The sequence below is a fragment of the Heterodontus francisci genome, chromosome 19, assembly GCF_036365525.1.
Source record: "Heterodontus francisci isolate sHetFra1 chromosome 19, sHetFra1.hap1, whole genome shotgun sequence".
Classification (NCBI taxonomy): Eukaryota; Metazoa; Chordata; class Chondrichthyes; order Heterodontiformes; family Heterodontidae; genus Heterodontus; species Heterodontus francisci.
Window position 1 is genome coordinate 39,459,099 of NC_090389.1, and position 26,058 is coordinate 39,485,156.

Sequence of the window (26,058 nt, forward strand, 5' to 3'; positions counted from 1 at the left end):
TTTCAGTGCTGTATCTCTAAACATAAACAAATATTTCTTATTCACTATCTAACTATGTCACTTTTTTTGTATCAGCTTGTGTGGCTAGAGGATGATGACATATGGTACTACTGAACAAATAGATCCTGCTTTCCCACAATGTGTCCACTGTTTCCTATTCTTCACTATCTAATTGCACCACATTTTTTTTTATCAGCCTGTGTAGCTACAGGATGACATATAGTATTACTGAGCAAATAGATCTTGCTTTTCTACAATGTGTCTCAACCTCTAAAGAAGAGCCTGACTACACCAACTATATTTAGCCCTGTGTGAATGGCATTACCAGTTAGTGCCAACATTAGGCCAGATGTGCGTTCGATTTTCTATGGCCACTTACAAACTGGATTGAAAATGCCCAAATTCATTTCGCAGAGCCGTCAGCAAAATAGAAAGATTTTACCTGTAGTTTGTACTTTGGCATAATGTAACATTGCTTTCTATTAATAACGAAACCAATTTTCAGGAACGTACCGTTGCTACTAACTGGGAAGAAGCTGGTAAAGGTCTATGCCAGTGGCCAGTTAGTCCATTCATTCACACCTGCAATCCCAGCAGCAGCCAGCGGTGCGCTCCTTCCCCCGCTCCCGACAGCCAATCATTGCTCGTCTGGTGTGTGACGTCCTTATCGGTGACGTAATTGGTCGCGTCAAACGGAGGCGCGCATGCGTTGTTCCTCCTTTCTCGCTCGGCTCTCGGTCGCGACGTCGTTACTTTGTGATTGAAAATGGCGATCCCTGCCAGCCCGGATTTACGGCAACAGCTGGAGATTCAGAGGGAGAGCGCGACGACTCCGCCAGCCGCCGAGCGGGATACCATTCACCTCAACCAGGGGCACATCGAGGAGATCAACAATCATGACAAGTCCGGCGTCCCCCTCAACTCGCCCTGGACTTTCTGGCTGGATAGGTGAGTGTGACCGCGCGGTGCCGCAGGCCCCCCGAGGCACAGTGACCAAGAGGGGCCTCGATTGTAATTGGCGGTCGTGAGGGAGCCTGGTACGTGCATCACCTCTCCGCTTAACCGTGGGTAGAGAGACCTGATCTTGCGAAGGGCCGAAACGAAAGGATGAACATTAGGGGATGAGGAATTGGTTGGCGGGTTGCGGTGGGGGGCTATTGCAGGCAGGGATGAATGATTCTGGGTGCAGGTGAAACAGGAGACTCAGTAATCTGCAAAATAAATAGTGTTGCATTTTCCACCATTAGTTTTTTTTTTACTTCGAGTCGTCTGCACCCGAAGACACATTCCATCAGTTTTAGTTGCACTTTGGATACTTGACAAACTTGAAAGTTTTTTTTCGATTGTGACGGAACTAGAAGACGAAAGATTAAAGGCAGACTGGATGGTGCTGTAATCTTATATACGTTTTTATAAACACAGCCTGCTTTCAGAAACTTAGACACTTTGGTAAGCATTTTTGCTTCCACAATACAAATAAGATGGGCAGCTATTGTAGTGTTCTGTAAATGGAGAGTCAAGTGAATTTTGACAACCATGCTAATATTTTGGCACTTGAGTCAGAAGGTTGTGGATTCAAGCCCCAGCTGAGACTTGAACACACAATCCAGGCTGACACTTCAGTGCAGTACTGAGGGTGTGCTGCACTATTGGAGGTACTGTTTTTTGGATGAAACTTTAAACTGAGGCCCCATCTGCCTTTTCAGGTGGGTGTAAAAGATTCCATGGCACACCTATTTGAAGATGAACAGAGGAGTTCTCCTCACCAATATTTAACTGTCAGCCAGCATCGCTAGAAACAAAGAAAAATTTACAACTTGGGAGGCCATTTATGGAGTCATACAGAATAGAAACAGACCCTTTGGCCCACTGCATCCATGCCGACCATAATGCCTATCTATACTAATCCCACCTGCCTGCATTAATTCCATATCCCTCTATGCCTTGCTCATTCAAGTCTGTCCACATGCCTCTTAAATGTTGCTACTGTTCCTGCCTGCCTCCACCACCTCCTCTGGCAGCTCATTCCAGATACCCACTATTCTTTGTGTGAAAAATTTACTCCTTTAATCCCCTTTAAACTTCCTCCCTCTCACCTTTAAATCTATGCCCTCTAGTTTTAGTCACCCCTACCATGGGAAACAGACTCTGTCTATCTACCCTATCTATGCCTCTCATAATTTTATATACCTCTATCATGTCCCCTCTCAGCCTTCTTTGCTCCAGGGAAAACAGACCCAGCCTATCCAATCTCTCTTGATAATTCAAGCCCTCCAAACCAGGCAACATCCTTGTGAATCTTTTCTGCACCCTCTAGCTTAATCACATCTTTCCTGTAGTGCGGAGACCAAAACTGCACACAGTACTCCAAATGCAGCCTAACCAACGTATGTACAACTGTAACATGACGTCCCAACTCTTGTACTCAATGCCTCGGCCAATGAAGGCAAGCATGCCATACACCTTCCTCACCACCCTGTCTACCTGTGTTGCCACTTTCAGGGAACTATGCACTTACACCCCAAGGTCTCTCTGCTCAACAACACTCCCCAAAAACCTGCCATTCACTGTATATGTCCTGTCCTGGTTTAACTTCCCAAAATCACTTCGCACTTGTCTGTTAAATTCCATTTGCCACTCACTTGCCCACTTTTCCAGTTGATCTATATCCTGTTGTAACCTTAGACAACCTTCTTCACTGTCCACTGTACCACCAATTTTGGTGTCATCTGCAAACTTACTAATCATGCCCCTTACATTCATATCCAAGCCATTAATATATATGACAAACAACAGAGGGCTCAGCACCGATCCCTGTGGCACACCACTGGTCACCGGCCTCCAATCTGAAAAATAACCCTCCGCTACCACCCTCTGCCTCTTATCACCAAGCCAATTTTGTATCCAATTTGCTAGCTCACCCTGGATCCCATGTGTTCTAACCTTCTAGACCAGCCTACCATGCGGGACCTTGACAAAGGCCTTGCTAAAGTCTATGTAGACAACGTGCATCGCCCTGCCCTCGTCAGTCCTCTTTGTCACCTCCTTTAAAAAAAAAAAATCTGTCAAATCGTGAGACATGATTTCCCACGCACAAAGCCATGCTGACTATCCCTCATCAGACCATGCCTTTCCAGATGCATATAAATCCTGTCTCTCAGAATCCCTTCCAATAACTTTCCCACCACTGATGTAAGGCTCACCGGCCTGTAGTTCCCTGGCTTATCCCTGCTGCCCTTCTTAAATAAAGGCACAACATTAGCTATCCTCCAGTCTTCCGGTACCTCACCCATGGCTAACGATGATACAAAAATCTCTGCCAGGGCCCCAGCAATCTCCTCCCTTGCTTCCCATAGCATCCTAGGATACAACTGGTCAGGCCCTGGGGATTTATCCACCTTAATGCGCTTCAAAACCTCCAACACTACCTCCTTTGTAATGTTGATATGCTCCAGGATATCGGTGTTCCCTCCCTTGAGCTCACTAGCTTCCATGACCTTCTCCATGGTAAATACAGACGAGAAATATTCATTTAAGACCTTGCACATTTCCCGTGGCTCCACACATAGATTGCCACACTGATCCTTAAGGGAAACTACTCTCTCCCTAGCTACCCTTTTACTCTTAATATACGTATAGAATCTTTTAGGATTCTCCTTTATCTTATCTGCCAGGGAAATCTCATGGCCCCTTTTCACCCTCCTAATTTCTTTCTTAAGCGTAGACCTGCATCCCCCTATACTCCTCAAGGGACTCGCTCGATCCCAGCTGCCTATACCTGACATATGCCGCCTCCTTTGTCCTGACCAGACCCTCAATATCCTTTGACAATCAAGGTTCCCTAAACTTGCCAGCCTTGCCTTCCATCTAACAGGAACATGCCGGCCCTGAACTCTTCCTATCTCACTTTTAAAAGCCTGCCACTTGCCAGACGTCCCTTTACCTGTAAACAGCCTCTCCCATTCAACTTTTGAGAGTTCCTGTCTGATGCCATTGAAATTAGCCTTCCCCCAATTTAGGACTTCAACCTGAGGACCAGTCCTATCCTTTTCCATAACTATCTTGAAGCTAATAGAGTTATGGTCACTGGTTCCAAAGTGCTCCCCCACTGACACATCAACCACCTGCCCAGCCTCATTTCTTAAGAGGAGATCGAGTGTAGCCCCTTCTCTAGTAGGGCCATCCACATACAGCTTCAGAAAACTATCCTGGAAGCACTTAACAAATTATTTCCCATCTGATCCCTTAGCACTAAGGCAGTCCCAGTCAATATTAGGGAAGTTAAAATCACCTACTATGACAACCCTATAATTCCTACACCTATCTGTGATTTCCCTACATATATGCTCCTCCACTTCCCTCTGACTATTGGAGGGCCTATAGTATAATCCCATCAAAGTGATCACCCCTTATTTCTAAGTTCTACCCATGTGGCCTCGCTGGACATTCCCCTCGGGATATCCTCTCTAAGTATTGCCGTGATGTCCTCCCTAATCAATAGTGCAACTTCCCCTCTTTTACCTCCACCTCTGTCACGCCGGAAAGATCGGTACCCCGGAACATTGAGCTGCCAGTCCTGACCATCCCTCAACCATGTTTCCGTAATAGCTATAATATCACAATCCCATGGACCGATCCATGCTCTGAGTTCATCTGCCTTACCTGTAAGGCTTCTTGTATTAAAGTAAATGCAGTTTAGCCTAACAGACCTTCCACGCTCCCTGTCCTGCCCCTGCCCGGCCTGCCTACTGGACTTGCTTGCTTTAACCTCTACGTTTTCTTCAACTATCTCATCTGAGAGACTACTACTTTGGGTCCCACCCCCCTGCAAGACCAGTTTAAACCCTCCAGAGTAGTTAGCAAACCTCCCCACAAGGATATTGGTCCCCCTCCAGTTTAGATGCAACACGTCCTTCTTGTACAGGTCACCTCTGCACCAGAAGAGATCCCAATGATCCAAGTAGCTGAAGCCCTCCCTCCTGCACCAGCTGTTCAGCCACGCATTTATTTGCCTAATCCTCCTATTCCTATCCTCACTAGCACATGGCACAGGGAGTAATCATGAGATTACAACCCTCGAGGTCCTGCTTTTTAACCTTGTGCCTAACTCCCTGTATTCACTTCGCAGGACCTCATCTCTCTTCCTGCCTATGTCGTTAGTACCAATATGGACCACGACCTCTGGCTGCTCACCCTCCCCTTTCAGAATGTCCTGCAGCCGCTCAGACATCCTTGACCCTAGCACCAGGGAGGAAAATGCCATCCTGGAGTCTCATTTGTGGCCACAGAAACACCTATCTGCACCCCTTACGATAGAATCCCCTATCACTACAGCTCTTCCAACCCTTTTCCTTCCCTGCTGTGCAGCAGAGCCCTCCGTGGTGCCACGAACCTGGCTGTTGCTGCTTTCCCTGGGAGGTCATCTATTTTTTTTTCTCCCCCCCCCCCCCCCCCACCCCCTCCCAAAGCAGTATATCTGTTTGAGAGGGGGTGGCCACAGGGGACCTCTGCACTACCTGCCTGTGCCTACTACTCTGTCTGGTGGTCGCCCATCTCTTTTCTGCCTGTGCAGCCATTATCTGCAGTGTGACCACCTCACTACACATGCTATCCACGACTTCCTCAGCATCACGGATGCTCCACAGTGAATCCACCTCCAGCTCCTTAATGCGGGTAGCCTGTAGCTGCAGCTGGATACGCTTCCTGCACATATGGGTTGTCAGGGACACTGGAAGCGTCCCTGATTTCCCACATAGCGCAGGAGGAGCATATCACGGGGCTGAGCTCTCCTGCCATGACTTACCCTTAGGTTAATTAGTTACTCCCTTAATTAAAAAAATACTAATTATACTAGGGGCCTTGTTCTACCCACTTCAGTCTAAAGTCCTTTTAAAAAAAAAACACACTTTAGTAGTACTCACCTCATCCCCAGAGATTTTATTTCCAACAAAAAAAAACAACTTTCCCTTTTTTTAAGGTATTCTAACAGCTGCAACTCACCAACCAATCACCTTGCAGCTCTCCTCTGATGTCACTGTTTGCCTTTTTAAAGAAGCTCTTTTTAAACACCGCTGGTCTCACTCCGTCTCCTTTTTTTCCCCGCTGTCTCTGCTCTTTTTAAACATCACCGGTCTCGCTCCGTCTCCTTTCCTGCTGCCGCTACACTTTTTAAACACTGCTGGTCTCACTCTCACCATTTGGCGCCATGTGTCCGTGATGCCTGCTAAAGAGTGAGCTTGTCTAATCCCACCTTCCAGCTCTTGGTATATAGCCTTGTATGTTTTGGCTCCTCAAGTGCACAGCCAAGTGTCTTTCAAATGCAATGAGGGTTTTTACCTCTGCCATCCTTTCAGACAATGAGTTCCAAACCCCCACCACCCTCTGAATTTAAAAAAAAAACTCAACAGCTCCCTTCTAATCCTTCCTCCAGTTACTTTAACTCGATGTCCCTGGTTATTGACATCTTTGCTAACAGAAATGAGCCTTCCCTATCCACTCTATGTAGTCCCCTCTCAATTTTAATCACCTCAATTAAATCTCCCCTCAGCTTCCTCTGTTCCGAACAAAAGCAACCTCAGCCTGTCCAATCTTTGCTTATAGCTAAAATTCTCCAATCCTGGCAACATCCTCATAAATCTCTTCTGCCCCTCTCTTGTGTGATCACATCCTGCTTGTAATGCGGTAACCAGAACTGCATGCAGTACTAACTAGTGTTTTATACAGTTCTAGCATAAGCTCCCTACTCTTCTGCTCTAGACCTCAACCAAGAAAGGAAAGTATCCTGTATACCTTAACTATCTGTCTTGCCACTTTTCTGCCTACCTGACCAGTCCATTGATATGTTCTTACAGTCTACAGCTTTCATCCCTGCTATGAACCACACAACCAATTTTCATATCATCTGCAAACCTCTTAATCATGCCTCGTACATGTAAGTCTGAGTCATTGCTATATGCCATGAGCAGCAAGGGACTCGGTATTGAGCCTGGTGGAACCCCACTGGAAACTACCTTCCAGTCACAAAGCACACATTGACCATTACCCTTTGCTTCCTGCCACTGAACCAATTTTGAATCCAACTTGCCATTTTCCCTTGGTTCCCATGAGCTTTTAATTTTCTGACCAGTCTGCATGTGGAACCTTGTCAAAGCCTTGCTAAAATCCATGGAGACTGCAACAAATGTGCTACCCCCATAGACTCTCCTTGTTACCACTTCAAAAAGTTAAACCAAAATAGTCAGACTTGAATAAAAGCAAAACACTGCAGATGCTGGAAATCTGAAATAAAAACCAAGTGCTGGAAATACTCAGCAGGTCAGGCAACATCTGTGGAGAGAGAAGCAGTTACGTTTCAGGTCTGTGACCTTTCATCACTTTCCAACACTTTGTTTTTATTTTAGTCAGACTTGACCTTCCCTTAACAAATCCATGCTGACTGTCCTTGATCAATCCATGCCTCCCTAAATGATAATCAGTACTATCTGAATTTTTCCCAATAATTTGCCTACCACTGAGGTTAGGCTGACTGGCTCATAATTACTCAGGCTATCCTTTCCCCTCTCTTAAAACAACTATACAACTTTAGCAGTCCTCCAGCACCACGCCTGTAGCCAGTGAGGATTAGAAAACGATGGTCAAAGCCTCTGCTATTTCTTCCCTTTCTTTTCTCAGCAGCCTAGGATACATTTCATAAGAGCCTAGTGATTTATCCACTTTTAAGGATGGTAAACACCTTTAATATTTCCTCTCTAATGTTTATCCTATCCAATATTTCACACTCTTCCTCCCTAACTACAATATCTGTTTCGTCCCTGTTTTGTGAAAACAGATTCAAAGTATTCATTCAGAACCATGCCCATGTCTTGTGCCACCACACACAAGTTACCTTTTGGGTAACTCCAAACGGCCCTATTCTTTCCTTAGTTATCCTCTTTTACTTGGCAAGATTTTTCAGGCCTTCTCTTTGCTAATTTCCTTTTAATTTCACTCCACTTTTTGTACGCCTCCAGGCTTTCTGCGATATTGAGCTCTTGGCATCTGACCCACTTTTTGCCTTAACCTACTGTATTAAAGGCCTGTTCAAGTCACACAAAAAAGCCCGACCCGGTCCGACCCGACCACTGGAATGTTCCCTTTATTTGCCTTCCGACTGCCAGTCTTCAGAAAGCTGCAGCATGAGTGTGATAGCGTCATGGAGACGCTCACTCGCTCGCTGCGCAGACTTGAAGTTTCCTTCTTTGGCATCCTGGACTTGCAGCTCGGGTAAGTTTTTTTTTACTTCTAACACTTAACTGCAATTCTTGCTGTGTGTGTCCAGCCCAACCTGACCCAAGGCCGGACCTGGAAGAGTGACCTGACCTGACCCCGACACGTTTTCGGGTCCCATCGGGTTTGGGTCAGGTAACAGGCCTTTACTGTGTATGCTCTTTGACATAGGAGCATGAGTAGGCCATTCAGGCCATTGAGCCTGCTCTGCCATTTAATTGGATCATAACTGATCATCTATCTCAGTGCTGCTTTCCTGCGCTATTCCCATGTCCCTTGATGTCATGAATATCCAGCTATTTATTGATTTCGGTCTTGAACATGCTCAATGATTGAATTTCCACAGCCTTCTGGGGTAGAGAATTTCAAAGATTCACCACCCTTTTGAGTGAAGAAATTCCTCCTCATCTCAGTCTTAAATGGCCTGCCCCTTATTCTGAGACTATGTCCCCTGGTTCTAGACCCACCAGCCAGGGGAAATGTCCTATCTACATCCACCCTGTCACGCCCTGTAAGAATTTAGTAAGTTTCAATGAAATCACCTCTCATTCTTCGAAACTCTAGAGGATACAGGCCAGGTTTCTGCAATCTCATAAGACAATCTCATCATCCCAGGGATTAACCTGGTGAATCACCTTTGCATTCCCTCTATGGCAAGTATATCCTTCCTTAGATGAGGAGACCAAAACTGTACACACTGCTCCAGGTGCGGCCTCCCCAAGGCTCTATGAAATTGCAGTAAGACATCTTTACTCCTGTGCTCACAACCCCTTGCAATGAAGACCAAAATACCATTTGCCTTCCTAATTGCTTGCTGCACCTGTTTTTAGTGACTCGGGAACAAGGACACCCAGGTCCCTTTAGACATCAACACTTCCTAACCCCCCCCATCCATTTAAGAAATACTCTGCATTCTGTTTCTTTTTCCTGCCAAAGTGGATAACTTCACACTTATTCACATTATATTCCATCTGCCATGTTCTTGACCATTCACTTAGCCTGTCCAGGTCTCCTTGAAGCCTTCATGCATCCTCCTCGCAACTTGCATTCCCACCTTGTTTTATGTCATCAGCAAACTTGGAAATATTACATTTCTCCCCACATCTAAATCACTTATATAGATTGCAAACAGCTGTGACCACAGCACTGATCCTTGTAGTACCCCACTAGTAACAGCCTGCCATCCTGAGAATGACCCATTTATTGCTACTGTTTTCTGTCTGTTAACCAGTTCTCAATTCATACCAGTCAGTTAGCCCCAATCCCATGTACTCTAATTTTGTTTACTAACCTCCTTCTGTGTGGGGCCTTATCAAAAGCCTGCTGAAAATCCAAATACACCACATCCACTGGTTCTCCTTTATCTTTGCTACAAGTAACATCCTCAAACTCCAGTAGTTTTGTCCGTTTTTCCTTTTCATAAATCCATGTTAACTCGGCCCAATCATATTATTTTCTAAGTGTCCAGTTATCACCTCTTTTTATAATAGATTCTAACATTTTCTGTACTACTGATGCCAAACTAACAGGTCTGTAGTTCCCCGTTTTCTCTCTTTCCTTTCTTAAAGTGGGGTTACATTTTGTTACTTTCCAGTCTGCAAGAACTTTTCCAGAATCTACAGAATTCTGAAAGATGACCACCAATGCATCCACCATCTCTATAGCCACCTCCTTCAATACTCTTGGATGTAGCTCATCTGGTCCAAGGGATTTTTCAACCTTCAGTACAGTTAATTTTTCAAGTACCACTACTTTATTAATACTGATTTTTTTTTTTCAGTTCCTCATTTTCATAAGTCCCTTGTGTTTCTAGGAGATTTTCTGTATCTTCATCTGTGAAGATCAACACTAAGTAATTGTTTAATTTTTATACCATTTCCCTTTTCTCCATTCTCTTGTCTCTGCCTATAATGGACCCACATTTGTCCTTGCTAATCTTTTCCTTTTCGCATACCTAAAGAAGCTTTTACAGTCTGCCTCTGTTTCTCGCTAGCTTGCATTCATATTCTCTTTTCCCTTTCTTTATCAGTTTCTTGGCCCTCCTTTGCTGAATTCTAAATTGCTCCCAGTCCTCTGTTTACCACTTTTTATGGCAACCTTTATAAGCCACTTCCTTTGATCTAATGCAATCTTTAACTGTTTTTGATTCATCGTTCTTGTGTCTTAGAGGAATGTATATTTGTTATAGACCATGTAATACTACTTTAAATTCCAGCCATTGCCTGTCTACTGTCAAATATTTTAGTGTATTTTCCCAATCCACCATAGCCAACTTGCCCTCATACCTTCATAGTTTCCTTTGGTCAGATTTAAGATCCTATTTTCAGAATGAACTAGATCACTTTCCAGCTTAATGAAAAATTATTTCCCAGAGGCTCCTTCACAGCAAGGTTTTTAATTAGCCCTTTCTCATTACATAATACTAAATCTAAAATAGCTCGATCCCTAGTTGGTTCTTCAACGTACTGCTCCGGAAACCCATCTCGTACCTGGTCCCAGAATTCATCCTCCACAGCTGATTAAGTTTACCCAAACTTTAGCGTTCAAGGTGGAAACATTATACCTTTCCACAGCAGAAGAGTTTGGGTTGCTCCTGTATCCCTGAGTATAACAGATTTTCCTGCCTCACTTAAAGGATTTGGAGTTACTTTTCCCTTTGACAAGAATTCATTATAACTTTAAGGTATCTTTATTCTTAACCTCTATACTCACATTATTTTTTGTATCTGGTTTTACAGCTGCCGTTAAAGCTAAAGCCTGGTCTGCTGTACTCAGTCAGAGCTCTTTTCTCTGAATTAGCTTTGTGTATCCCAAGTCCTATGGGTTTACCTTGCAATTTCCAGTATTCTGAATGAAGGCGACCCATCTTGTGGCAATGATAACACTTCGGCTTGCGGACCTCATTTCTACCCTCAGCACCTTCCTTTCTGGCCTGAGGAGGTGATCCTGGGGCATCCCAGCTGTTGATTCTTGTCCCTGGCTCCTTGCCTTCCTTTCACTCTCTCTCTGTATCCTTCTTGGGTTTAAGGGGGTGAAGGAAACATTTTTTTGGCTTATTCACAAGCTCAAAATCACCAATTTCCACTGCTTGCCTAGCTTTTAAAACTTTCAAGTTATCTACATGAGTTCTAATTTCTGAAGGGATTGAATTTTTAAACTCTTCCAAGAGAATTGATTCTCTAAGGTTCTCACACATGGTTTCCGTCTTCAGTGCCCGTTTCCAGTGGTAAGCAAATTAATTTTGACCCCCTCAAATTCTACATACGCCTGCCTAGCCAATCTCCGTAAGTTCTGAAACTTCTGATGGCAAGCTTCAGGGACTAACTCATATGCAGCGAGAATAACCTTTTTTTGCCATCTCATAATCTGCAGAAGCCTCTTCAGGATGCATGGTATAAACTTCTTGAGCTCTGCCCATCAACCTATTTTCTATAAGCAGTGTCCAGCTTCCCAGAGTCAAATAGTCAGATGCCACTTAAAGTCTCCAGGCGAGTTGATGAATAGTCTGTAATGGATAGGCGTTCAAGGTACTTTGGCTGCAGTAGGCGTCACACAGATCTTTCAACAAAGAGTATAACAGACTGCTACTTCAAAATCTTAATAGATCTATCAGTAGAAACTTTACTGAGAATTCCAGAACTCCCAGAAACACAAAAGGCAACAAAGTCATTTCTGAGGCGGAGACTTCTTCGAGATGGGAGTAAAAATGAATTTGCCACCTCCAACAATGCAAAGATTCCTTTCCCAGGGGCCTTTTCCTCTTTAGGCGAAACACAGCCTGTAGGCCAATGTAGATTTTCTGCTGAGCGACAAATCATTCCTTCAGGGAGAGCACACTTGGCTGGTCTACCAGATCAAATCGGTTCTAGCCAGTCTTACACACAGTCAAACTGATACAACATGGCATGTGACTTCTCTCTCTTGCTGTTGCCTGGGAAACAGGCTTGCAGCTCTTGCACACTGTTCCCAGAGACAAACAACTCTTAGTCTTAAAGGCACACAGACCCCCCTTTAGTTTTTAAACAACAAAAAAAGCTTCCCTGACACTATTCCCAAATAAGCATCTTAGCTTAGTAAAACTGGCCTTTCCCCAATTGAAAACTTTTACTCTTGGTCTATCTTCATCCCTTTCCATAACTACTCTAAAACTAACTGAATTATGATTGCTACCCCTAAACTGCTCTCCCACTAATGCCCTTCCACCTGCCCAGATTCATTCCCTAAAATAAAGTCTAGAACTGTCCTTGATCTTGTTGGGTTTACTAAGTTCTCCTAGATGCACTTTAGAATTCTGTGCCCTCTATCTCTCACACAGAATTTATCCCAGTTCATATTGGGGTAGATGAAATCCCCTGCCTTTACTGCCATTTTTATTTCTGCACTTTTCAGCAATTTGCTGACATATTTGCTATTTTATCTCCCTCTGACTCTTTGGGGGTGTGTTGTATACTGCCCAGCAGTACAGTTGCTCCTCTTTTTTGTTCCCTAGTTCAACCCATATGGCTTCATTTGATGCTCCTAGCGTATCATATCTTTTCACAGCTGTGTTTTATTTAACCAACATTGTGATTTTTTTTTTTTTTCCCCCCCCCCTTTCATCTTTCTCTCTAACCCATCTGAAAACCCTGTAACCAGAAATGTTGAATTGCCATTTCTGCCCTTCTTTAAGCCATGTTTCAGTAATAGCTTTGATATCATGCTTCCAAGTGTCTGTGTGCCATCTGCTCATCTGTCTTATTCATCAGTCTCATTGCTTTGAAGTACATACCACCAGTCACTGAATAACTCCTTTGTTTATTTTCCACCCTTTATTCCTTCATTTTTTGCATTTTATTTCCAGTTTTGCTTCTCTTCCTTCTGAATCTACACTCAAGTTCACATCCCTCTGTCAAGCTTGTTTTAAACCCACCCCAAAAGCACACTCAAACCTCCCCACCAAAATATTGGTCCTGGCCCTGTTGAGGTGCAATCTGTCCAGTTTGTACAGGTTGTGCCTCCCACAAAACCAGCCCCAATGCCCCTGGAATCTTAAGCTCTCCCCCCTGCACTATCTCTCCAGACATGCATTCAGCTGCACCATCTTCCTATTTCTGTACTCGCTAGTGCATGGCATAGGGAGTAATCTGGAGATTACTACCTTTTTTGAGGTTGTACTTTTTAACTCCTTTCGTAGCTCCCTGAAATCTGCTTGCAGGACCTCATCCCTCTTTCTACTTCTATCATTGCTACCGATATGGACCAGGACCTCTTGCTGTTCACCCTTTCCCCCCCCCCCCCCCCCCCTCAGAATGTTCTGCAGTGGCTCACTGACACCCTTGACCCTAGCACCAGGGAGGCAATATACCAGCTTGGAGTCATGTCTGTGGCTGCAGAAACACCTGTCTGCTCCTCTAAGCATAGAATTTCCTATCACTATTGCTTTTCTGACCACCCTCCTCCTGCTGTCTGCATAGCTGAGCCACCTAAGGTACAGTGGAACAAAAACAGAGTCTGGAATTACTCAGCAGGTCAGGCAGTATCTGTGGAGAGAAAAACAGGGTTGATGTTTCAAGTCATGACATTTCACCAGAACTCAAATTAGAAATGTAGTAGGTTTTGCGCAAGTGAAAAAGGGGGAGATGGAAGATCTGTGATAGGGTGGAGGGCAGGAGAGATGAATGCTGTAAGGTTTCATGCTACAACGCCAAAGGTAGTGGTAATGGAATAAGTAAAGAAAGAAAAGATGTGTTTAGATGAGGTGTAAATGGCAGGATAGTAGCTGTCGGAATAGAAAGTAAAGGGATTAAGAAAGAAATGAGGGGATGGGGAAAAAGCAGCAAAAAAAGACATGAGAAAAGAAAAAAATGGGGGTAGAGATTATGTTGTAAAATTAATGAATTCGCTGTTGATTCTGGAAGGCTTTAAAGTGCCCAGTCAAAAGATGAGTTGCTGTTCCTCAAGCTTAGGTTGAGCTTCATTGGAACACTGCAGCAGGCCAAGAACAAAGGTCAAAGTGGGAGCAAGGTGGAGAAGTGAAATGACAAGCAACAGGAAGCTCCGGGTCTTACTTGCAGACTGAATGGAGCTATTCTGCAAAGCTATCGCCCAGTCTGTTTATTCTCCCTCTCTTCCTCCCCTTTTCCCCCCCCCCCCCCCCCAACCCTGTGTAGAGGGGACCACATTGTGAGCAGTAAATACAGTATACTAAATTTAAAGAAATACAAATAAATAGCTGTTTTACTTGGAAAGAATGTTTAGGTATTTAGGGGCCCTGGACAGTGAGAAGGGAGGAGGTAAAAGGAGGTGGTGTGGCACTCCTGCACTTATGTTGCAAGGTGTCGTTGGAAAGGGTTGAATTGTTCGGGGTGATTGAAGAGTGGACCATGGTGTCATGGAGGGAGGGGTCCCTTCGGAATGCTGAAAGGGGTGGGGAGGGGATGATGTGTTTGGCGACAGAAATGTAGGAGACCTTTCAACATTCCGAAGGACCATTCCTTCCACGACACGCTGGTCAACTCCCTTTCCAGTGACCTGGTTCCAGGCAAGCGCAGAAGATGCATCACCACCTCCTTTGACCTCCTCCCTTCTCACTGTTCAGGGCCCCAAACACCTAAACACTCCTTCCAAGTGAAAGTGATTTACTTGTACTTTCAAATTAGTATACTGTATTCTCTGCTCAGAATGTGGTCTCCCCTACAAGGGGGAGACTGAACACAGACTGGGTGACTGCCTTGCGGAACACCTCCATTCAGTCTGCAAGTGTGGCCCGGAGCTTCCTCTTGTTTGTCATTTCACATCTCCACCTTGCTCCCATTCTGACCTTTTTAATTTCTTGGCCTGCTACAGTGTTTGTGAAGCTGAACACAAGCTCGAGGAACAGCATCTCATCTTCTGACTGGAAGGTTTACTGCCTTCCGGATTCAACATTGAGTTTGATAATTTTAGATCATAACCTTTGCCCCCACTTTTTCTTTTTTCACATTTTTTGTTGGCTCTTTTTTCCCCTCCCCCCCTATTTTGTTTGTTTCTTAATCCCCTTTACTTTCTGTTCAGATTGCTACTATCCTGCTGCATATGCACCTCAACCAGATATATCATTTTTTTACTTATCCCATTATCACTCCTTTTGTATCATAAAACTTTGTCATTTAATCTCTCCTGCCCTCTACTCTATCACATGTTCCCTTTTTTTTTCTTCTCCCACCCCTTTCACTTGCTCAAAACCTATTACATTGCTAACTTTTGACCGTTCTGTTGAAAGGTCACGACTTGAAACGTTAACTCTCCACAGATGCTGCCTGGCCTGAGTATTTCCAGTGTTTTCTATTTGTTTCAGATTTCCAGAATCTGCAGTATTTTGCCAAGGTACTGTGGACTTCACTCTGGCTGAAAACCTCAGAGAAACCATCACGTCACCTGTTTTTGTAACTTTATACTGGTTGAAGAGTGAGATGCACTTGGGGGACTCCTGCACCACTTTGCCTTGTTCTGCCCGACTGTCGGCAGGTGACCCCAGTCCCCTTCTGCCTGCACATCCAGAAACCTGCTATCCACATAGCTCTCATCACTGCAATGCATCTGTGAGGCTGTCAACTGTTGCTCGAGCTCCTCCTTCCAGCATATATGGCTGTCCAGGACACAAGCCATTCTGGAGTTTGCATGTGGCACAGGATGTGCACACCACAGGACTGAGGTGCCCTGCCATGTCTCAATTTATTAGACAAATTAATTTTAACAAAAACTAAAGACCTATTGAAGATTATTTTAAAAAGAACTCTGCAATCAGTGGACTCCGGCTGCTCTGCTCCCCTGTCCCCAACTCCTCGGACCCATGCTCCTTACTTCTGACCTCTCTGATTTAATATATTTTCCCAGCTCTAAGTTTATACAGCTGTCATAGCATTGAGAGACAGAAACAATGCTGTAATACTCACCAATCAATCGCCTACCTGCTGACCTGTGGTGAACTCCTCCTTGATTTTGTTTTTTGTTTTCTCTCCATTGCTCCTTTTATCCCATATTCCCACCTCTAGCTCCACTCGCTGCTGCTGCTTCAGGCCTCAGTTCGTCGCTCCTTTTATATCTCTGTCTTTGGTCCTGCTCTTTCCACTGCTGCTGCTCTCAAGCCTCTGCTCGCTGCTCCTTTTTATCCTGTACTCTGGCTCCACTCTCACCACTGCTGCTAAAACAGATTATCTGTTCTATGGTAATTTGCTGTTTTCAAATTAATGCAGTTCCCTATATGCAATCGTGGCTGCACTTCAGAAGTACTTCATTAGCTGTGAAGTGCTTTTGGTTAACCTGAGGATGTGAAAGGCACAATACAGATGCAAACTCTTTAGTGTATCCTCATACAATTTTAACAAATATACAATGTTAAAACCTTCCCACCTATTTTTAAGCTATGATCTGTGCTAATTTAATAGGTGTATGATCACAGCGGGTGAAGTGGTAAGCATGGGTGTAAGTGTATACATACATGCACATGTGCACACAAAATTGCTTGGTCAGTGATGCAAAGGTAAGAGTAATTCAGTCTGTCACATGACCAAGCCATTGTGCTATAATTTGAGTTATCTCTGTAGGATACTTTACCTTTTTCTGGTCAGATGCTTTTGAGGAAAAAAAAAATGAAAAGTAATTGAAAGATGGTTTGCTATAATGTTTGCGATGTACTGTAATACAGTGTGCCATAAATGGTTTTTTCCTTAACAGTAATCTAATGCCCAAAAACCTTAACCATTAATGCTATTTAAATCTGCCTTGCACGGTACTGTCAAAGGATCACCAGACCAAGCAGCAGTTTTGCATCTCCTGGACTTTAGAATATTCAGTTAACAAGGTGATTTATTGAGGATGATTGAAATTAGGCCCGTTGGGCAACAGGACTAGTTAGTATCAGAAGCAAGTGGTTGATAGGATGTGTGTGAAAGTCTGCAAGTTACGTGTGCAATGCTTTTAATATTTCAATGAATGAAACTTTCATTTAAAGCTATTCAATTTCCTGTTGCAAAAATTGCTTTGTAAGATGCACAGTGCATCATTTGTTATTTATCTCACTTCAGTGACCTTCCTGTGAGTAAATCGTTTGAAAAGTACTCCACTTTTAAAATTGAGCTCTTTCCTGAACTTTCCATGGAGATTGCTTCATACAACACTAAAAATTGTCATCTTGATAAAATCTAAACAAGCTCCTTTCTCTGTTTTTTTTTGAATACCACAGTTTTATTAACATTTTTTTTTGTTTCACTGGAATTTAACAAATTAGTGATTTAACCAATGAAAAATTTGTCACTTTTATTAAAAAAAAAAAGAGGTGCTGATTTTGGTTTGCTGGAAAATTGTGTTACACCAAGATTAGAATTAGGGAAGTCTGCTGCAAAAGTTAGTAGTTTGTGTAGTTGACTGGCACTTTGTATTGAGCCAAGTCAACCTTTGTACTGAATGTTTCCACCTCAGTGTCCTGACTCCTAATGGTGTTGATTTTGGCACAGCCACAGATAGGTAGTTCCAGAGGAACATGGTATAAGTTCTGCCACATATGTTCCTGACAACAAAACTCCTGTCCACTTCGAAGCATGAAGAGAATTGTTTATTTGATGGGTTATTATATAAATAGAACAACTGTTGACATTGTTAGTACAATATTTGTTGAACAAACAACCCTGATGTAATGGGCCTGCAGCTTCTTCATTTGTTATTTTGTCAGATCTGATCAACGCTTTGATAAATAGTGTATTTTGTGTCCTTGAATTAACCTATGGCTACAGATCTCTGAAGTAATTTCTATTGCTAGACACCCAAATTTTGATTTAGAATTAGTAATAAACTTGTGTGCTCTTTTTGTTCTACATAGACCTAAGATTACTTAATGTCCCATCCGAAACTTTTTCCCTTTGACCTAGCTGGGTGGAATTTCCTGTGGGACTGTAATTGGGAAGGTACATTCAAAGTTATTTTCATTTTATTGATGTCTACTTGCATCCAAATTTCCTGACTATCTCATTTAACATATTCTTTTGGGCCTCCTTATCTCGAGAGACAATGGATACGCGCCTGGAGGTGGTCAGTGGTTTGTGAAGCAGCGCCTGGAGTGGCTATAAAGGCCAATTCTGGAGTGACAGGCTCTTCCACAGGTGCTGCAGAGAAATTTGTTTGTTGGGGCTGTTGCACAGTTGGCTCTCCCCTTGCGCCTCTGTCTTTTTTCCTGCCAACTACTAAGTCTCTTCGACTCGCCACAATTTAGCCCTGTCTTTATGGCTGCCCGCCAGCTCTGGCGAATGCTGGCAACTGACTCCCACGACTTGTGATCAATGTCACACGATTTCATGTCGCGTTTGCAGACGTCTTTATAACGGAGACATGGACGGCCGGTGGGTCTGATACCAGTGGCGAGCTCGCTGTACAATGTGTCTTTGGGGATCCTGCCATCTTCCATGCGGCTCACATGGCCAAGCCATCTCAAGCGCCGCTGACTCAGTAGTGTGTATAAGCTGGGGATGTTGGCCGCTTCAAGGACTTCTGTGTTGGAGATATAGTCCTGCCACCTGATGCCAAGTATTCTCCGAAGGCAGCGAAGATGGAATGTATAACAGGTGTTATAACATATGCTGGAATGTATAAACAGGTGTAAAACTGCAGAAATCAGCATAAACAATCGGGGTCTGAAGAAAGTGCCAATCTTGAGCCATTTCTTTTAAGTTTGAAAATTAAAGTTTCAAGCCATCTGACTATCATTAATGCACATTAGGCACAGCCTATTTAAGAACATTGTGACTTAACACTGATGCCATAAAAATGTATTCAAAAACAGAAAATTAAAATGCAGGTCTCTGATTTTTTTTAAATTGCTCGAAGAATCTCAATAAAACGCTAGAAAAATGATTTATTTCTTGCTGCATGCAGAATTCTGGGTCTGGCTTTACATCTGGATGTTTGGAACCAGCATAATTGCAGGAAACTCATGAATGCAGCTCTTTAGCTGTGGTGGAGCAGTTATAATGAGCCATTTGGATGTAGGGATCAATGGACAAGTGTAAAAGAGCCAGAAAATTCTCTTATAGCCGAATTACGTATGTAACAAATTGTGCCTGAGATTCCTCGATCTCTTAGGCCAGGTGTTTACTTTATACATGTGTCTGAGCAGAATTACGCAAGAAATTCGGCCCTTCTTATCACAGGTCTTTTATTTAGCTTCACTTTATTTTAATATGTAACTTTGCAGATGTGAAGGAGCTTTACAAGGCTGCAGTTCTCAAACTTTTTCACTTTTCAGAGGAAACAGTTTCATTAGATGTACCAGATAAGTTGGTATATTGCTGATGTAATTACAGACACCACTACTTACTCCATCCATGCTTATCATGGGCAAATAGCACTAAATATTTGCCAGTACCATATGAATGAATTAGAAAAGTGCCCTTTAAATCATGTTAAGTAGGACTGGTATTTCATAGAAACATATGAATTAGGGGCAGGAGTAGGCCACGGCCCATTGAGCCTGCTCCACCATTCAATAAGATCATGGCTGATTTGATTGTAACCTGAACTCCACATTCCCGGCTGCCCCCAATAACCTTTCACCCCCTTCTTATCAAGATTCTTTCTTTAAAAATATTCAAAGACTCTACTTGCACTGCCTTTTGAGGAAGAGAGTTCCAAAAACTCAACCCTCAGAAGAAAATTCTCATCTCTGAATTAAATGGGCGACCCCTTATTTTTAAACAGTGACCCCTAGTTCTAGATTCTCCCACAAGAGGAAACATCCTTTCCACATCCACCCTGTCAAGACCCCTCAGAATCTTCTATGTTTCAATCAAGTCGCCTCTTACACTCCTAAACTCCAGCGGATACAAGTCTAGCCTGTCCAACCTGGCGGTACAGTGGCGCAGTGGTTAGCACCGCAGCCTCACAGCTCCAGCGACCCGGGTTCAATTCTGGGTACTGCCTGTGTGGAGTTTGCAAGGTCTGCGTGGGTTTCCTCCGGGTGCTCCGGTTTCCTCCCACATGCCAAAGACTTGCTGGTTGATAGGTTAATTGGCCATTATAAATTGCCCCTAGTATAGGTAGGTGATAGGGAAATATAGGGACAGGTGGGGATGTGGTAGGAATATGGAATTAGTGTAGGGTTAGTATAAATGGGTGGTTGATGGTCGGCACAGACTCGGTGGGCCAAAGGGCCTGTTTCAGTGCTGTATCTCTAAACCTTTCCTCATAAGACAACCTGCCCATTCCGGGTATTAGTCGAGTAAACCTTCTCTGAACTGCTTCCAATGCATTTACATCCATCCTTAAATAAGGAGACCAGTAATGTGCACAGTGATCCAGATGTGGTCTCACCAATGCCCTGTTGTATAGCTGAAGCATAACCTCCCTACTTTTGCTTTCAGTTCCCCTCACACTAAATAATATTCTATTAGCTTTTCTCATTACATGCCGTACCTGCATACTAACCTTTTGCGATTCGTGCATTAGGGCACCCAGATCCCTCTGCGTCTGTGCTCTGCAATCTCTCACCATTTAGATAATATGCTTTTTTTAAATTATTCTTGCCCAAATGGACAATTTCACATTTTCCCACATTATACTCTATTTGCCAGATATTTGCCCACTCACTTAACCTATCTGTATTCCTTCTAGCTTCCTTATGTCTTCACAACTTACTTTCCTACCTATCTTTTGTGTCATCAGCAAATTTAGCAACCGTACTTTTGGTCCCTTTGTCCAAGTCATTTTATATAAATTGTAAAAAGTTGATGCCCCAGCACTGATCCCTGTGGCACACCACTTGTTATATCTTGCCAACCAGAAAGTGACCATTTATGCCTACTGTTTCCTGTTAGCTAGCCAATCTTCTATCCATGCCAATATGTTGCCCCCCCAGACCATGAGCTTTTATTTTCCACAAAAACCTTTGTCGCACCTTATCAAATGCCTTCTGGAAATTTAAGTAACAGTACATCCACTGGTTCCCCTTTATCCACAGCACGTGTTACTACTTCAAAGAGCTTTAAGAAATTGGTTAAACATGATTTCCCTTTCACAAAGCCACATTGTCTTTACCTGATTACCTTGAATTTTTCTAAATGCCCTGCTATAATTTCTTTAATAGCTTCTGACATTCCCCATGACCGATGTTAAGCTAACTGGCCTGTGGTTTCCGGCTTTCTGTCTCCCTTCCATTTTGCATAAAGGAGTTACATGGCTATCTTCCAATCTAACAGAACCTTTCTTGAATGTAGGGAATTTTGGAAAATCAAAACTAACACAGCAACTATCTCGCTAGCCATTTCTTTTAGAACCCGAGGATGAAGTTCATCAGGACCCGGGGACTTGTCAGCCCGCAGCTGCAACAATTTGCTCAGTACCACTTGCCTGGTAATTGAAATTTTCTTGTTCCTCCTTCCCTTCCATTTCCTGATTTACAGCTGTTTCTGGGATGTTACTTGTATGCTCTATGGTGAAGACTGATGCAAAATACCTGTTCAATTCAACTGCCATCTCCTTAGTTTCCCTTAATTCCCCAGACTCATTTTCTATAGGACCAACGCTCACTCTGTTAACTTTTTAAAAATATCTATAGAAACTCTTACTATCTGTCTTTATATTTCTCACCAGCTTTCTCTCATCCTCTAATTTTTCCCTCCTTATTAATCTTTTAGTTCTTTGTTTTTTATATTGTCCAATTTTCTGACCTGCCACCCATCTTTGCACAATTATATACTTTTTCTTTAAGTTTGATACTATCTTTAACTTTTTTAGTTAACCATGGATGGTGGGTCCTCCCTTTTGGAATTTTTCTTTCTCATTGGAATGTGTCTATTCTGCCTTGTAGGCGTCTCGGGAGAGACCAAGGCTAAGGGAGTAAACCCTAACAGAAAATACAGAGCGGATCCCCTGAGGCGGTCATGTGTCATGATTGGCATGTTTCTAGCAGCTCCTGTAGCCAAACATCATGCTCTGCACTCCTTTGGACCCCACTAGGAAGGCCGAGAGGGGGGTTTTGACGCTTGGGCAACTCACAACCTCCATATATTGCGCCCAGGCATGTGCCATGAAAGGTCACTCCATAGCTGCCTTGCAGCAACCTAAGCCGAGGGAATGAAGCTGGACAAATGGTAGAAGTGTCAGTGAGGGAGCATTTCGGGGATAGTGACCATAAATCTAAGATATAAGGTAGTTATGGAAAAGGACAAAAATGGACCAGAAATAAAGGTACTGAATTGTGGCAAGGCCGATTTCAAGATGATAAAACAGGATCTGGCCAAAGTGGACAAGGAGCAGCTACTTGTACATCAGACCAGTGGGAGTCAGAGGGAATAGTGAGAGTTCAGACCCAACATGTACCCGTTTAAGTGAAAAGTAGGGCCAACAAGTCCAGGGATATAGAAGATTGCATCAGAAAAAAAAAAGAGAGGCTTATGGCAGATTCAGAGTGCTGAAAACAACGGAGGCACTAGAGTATAGGAAGTGTAGGGAGTTACTTAAAGTAATTAGGAGAGCGAAGAGGGGACATGAAAAACACAGGTGAGCAAGATGAAGGAAAATCTTATGGAGTTTTATGTATATTAAGGGCAAGAGGATAACCAGAGAAAGAGTAGGGCCCATCAGGGACCAAAGTGGCAATCTGTGTGTGGTGCCGAAGGGCAGAGATGAGGTTTTAAATGATTACTTTACTTTTTCATCTGTGTTCACTATGGAGAAGGACTATGTACGTATAGAGATCAGGGAGGGGGAGTGTGATATACTTGAACATATTAGCATTGAAAGGGAGGAAGTGTTAGCTGTTTTAGTGGGCTTAAAAGCGGATTAATGCCCAGGCCCAGATGAGATGTATCCCAGGCTGTTATCTGAGGCAAGGGAGGAGATGGCACAAATTTTCAAATCCTCCCTGGCCACAGGAGAGGTACCAGAGGATTGGAGGGCAGCAAATGTGGTACCATTATTCAAGAAGGGTAGCAGGGATAAATCAGGTAATTACAGGCCGGTGCATCTAACATCAGTGGTAGGGAAACTATTGGAAAAAATTCTGAGGGACATGATTAATCAGCAATAGCCAGCATAGCTTTGTTAGGGGGAGATCGTGTCTGTCTAATTTGATTGAATTTTTTGAGGCGGTGACTAGATGTGTAGATGAGGGTAAAGCAGTTGATGTAATCTACATGGACTTCAGTAAGGCTTTTGATAAGGTCCCGCATGGGAGATTGGTTAAGAGGTAAGAGCCCATGGGATCCAGGGCAATTTGGCAAATTGAATCCAAAATTGGCTTAGTGGCAGGAGGCAGAGTGTAATGGTCGAGGGTTGTTTTTGCAAGTGGAAGCCTGTGACCAGTGGCGTACCACAGGGATCGTTGATGGGACCCTTGCTGTTTGTGGTGTACATTAATGATTTAGATGTGAATATAGGAGATATGATCAGTAAGTTTACAGATGACACAAAAATTGGTGGTGTTGTAAATAGTGAGGAGGAAAGCCTTAGATTACAGGACAATATAGATGGGCTGGTGAGATGGGTGGAGCAGTGGCAAATGGAATTTAATCCTGAGAAGTGAGGTGATGCATTTTGGGAAGACTAACAAGGCAAGGTAATATACAATGGATGGTAGGACCCTAGGAAGTACAGAGGGATCTTGGTGTACTTGGCCATAGATCACTGAAGGCAGCAACACAGGTAGATAAAGTGGTAAGGAAGGCATATGGGATACTTGCCTTTATTAGCCGAGGCATAGAATATAAGAGCAGGGAGGTTATGATGGAGCTGTATAAAATGTTAGTTAAGCCACAGCTGGAGTACTGTGTACAGTTCCCAGCACCACACTGTAGGAAGGATGTGATTGCACTGGAGAGGGTGCAGAGGAGATTCACCAGGATGTTGCCTGGGGTGGAGCATTTCAGCTATGAAGAGACTGAAAAGGCTGGGATTGTTTTCCTTTAGAGCAGAGAAGGCTCGGGGGACATGATTGAGGTGTACTAAATTATATGGGGCATTAATAGGTTAGATAGGAAGAAACTTTTTCCCTTGGCGGAGGGGTCAGTAACCAGGGAGCATAAATTTAAGGTAAAGAGCAGGAGGTTTTTGAGGGGATTTGAGGAAAATTTTTTCATTCAAAAGGGTGGTTGGAATCTGGAATGCACTGCCTGAAGAGGTGGTAGAGGCAGGAACCCTCACAACATTTAAGAAGTATTTAGGTGAGCACTTGAAACGCCATAGCATACAAGGCTATGGGCCAAGTGCTGGAAAATGGGATTAGAATAGTTAGGTGCTTGATGGCCACCACAGATGCAATGGGCCTGTTTCTGTGCTGTATGACTCAAACAACATGGAAGGCTGCAGTTACAGGTTTTAAGTCCAGCTCAATTGGCGTAGAGATTGGGCAGCATGGGTTGCCTTTGTCGGTGGGAGAGGTCATCTCATCTCATTGGACAGCTACTGCCCGCCTCAAACCGGGCAGCTCCCCGGTCAGAGAGGTTCTGTCCTGGCACAGCCCACCTGCTTCAATGGGTGCTTGGAGCTTAGGGTCATTGCCTGACAAGTGGACTGTAATACAGCACCAAACAGCATGACAAAAAAAGGAAAGAAGGTACCAGCCCTTGGTTTTGCAAGCTGGAACGTCAGAACTGTGTGTCCTGGTCTGTCAGAAGATCTTGCACAAATCGATGACTCCTGGAAGACTGCCATCGTTAACAATGAGCTCAGTAGACTCGATGTGGACATTGCAGCACTTCAGGAGACACACCTCCGTGCGAGCGGATCACTAAGGGAGCAAGACTACACCTTCTACTGGCAGGGTAGGGATCCAGAAGAACCAAGACAGCATGGAGTGGGCTTTGCCATCAGAAACTCTTTGCTCAGCATGATAGAGCCACCTACAAATGGCTCGGAACTCGTACTGTCCATCCGACTACTCATCTCCTCTGGTCCAGTACACCTACTCGGCATCTATGCTCCAGCACTCTGCTCCCCACCTGAAGTTAAAGACCAGTTCTACAAGGAACTCCATAATATCATTAGTAGTATGCCTAATACCGAACATTTGTTGCTGCTGGGCGACATTAACGCCAAGGTTGGGGCCGACCATGACTCATGGCCCTCCTGCCTTGGGCGCTATGGCATTGGAAGGATGAATGAGAATGGACAGACTGCTGGAGTTGTGTACCTACCACAACTTCTGCATCACCAACTCATTCTTTCAAACTAAACCCTGTCCCCAGGTTTCATGGAGACACCTAAGATCACATCATTGGTACCAGCTGGACCTCCTTGTCGCGAGGCGAGCCTCCATAAACAGTGTCCAGATCACCCGCAGCTTCCACAGTGTGGACTGCAACACTGACCACTCCCTGGTGTGCAGCAAAGTTAGACTCAAACCAAAGAAGTTACACCACTCCAAGCAGAATGGCCACCCGCGTATTAACAGTACCAGAATTTCTTACCTACAGCTGTCACAAAAGTTTCTCAATTCGCTTGAAAAAGCCCTTCAAAACACTCCTGCAGGGAATACAGAGACCAAGTGGGCCCACATCAGAGACTCCATCTATGACTCAGCAATGACCACCTTTGGCAAACCTGAGAAGCAGAATGCAGACTGGTTTCAGTCTCCTTATGAAGAGATGGAACCAGCCATAGCTGCCAAACACACTGCACTGCTGAACTACAAGAAAGCCCCCAGCGAGTTAACATCCTCAGCACGTAAAGCTGCCAGCAGCACTGCGCAAAGAACAGCCAGGCGTTGTGCAAATGACTACTGGCAACACCTATGCAGTCGTATTCAGCTGGCCTCTGACACAGGAAACATCAGAGGTATGTATGACGGCA

General features: G+C 43.9%; 1 protein-coding gene across 2 annotated transcripts in view; it reads left to right on the forward strand.

Moving 5' to 3' along the window:
- The first annotated feature begins 697 nt into the window (after positions 1 to 697).
- Positions 698 to 26,058, forward strand: part of eif4e3 (eukaryotic translation initiation factor 4E family member 3) — a 119,935-nt gene continuing 94,574 nt past the window's right edge. The window contains exon 1 of one of the 2 annotated variants that reach the window (XM_068051509.1): positions 698 to 948. In XM_068051509.1, the coding sequence (XP_067907610.1) occupies positions 767 to 948 (182 nt within the window). In that variant the 5' untranslated portion in view covers positions 698 to 766. The remainder of the gene's footprint in view (positions 949 to 26,058) is intronic. The other variant, XM_068051510.1, reaches the window with a different exon arrangement.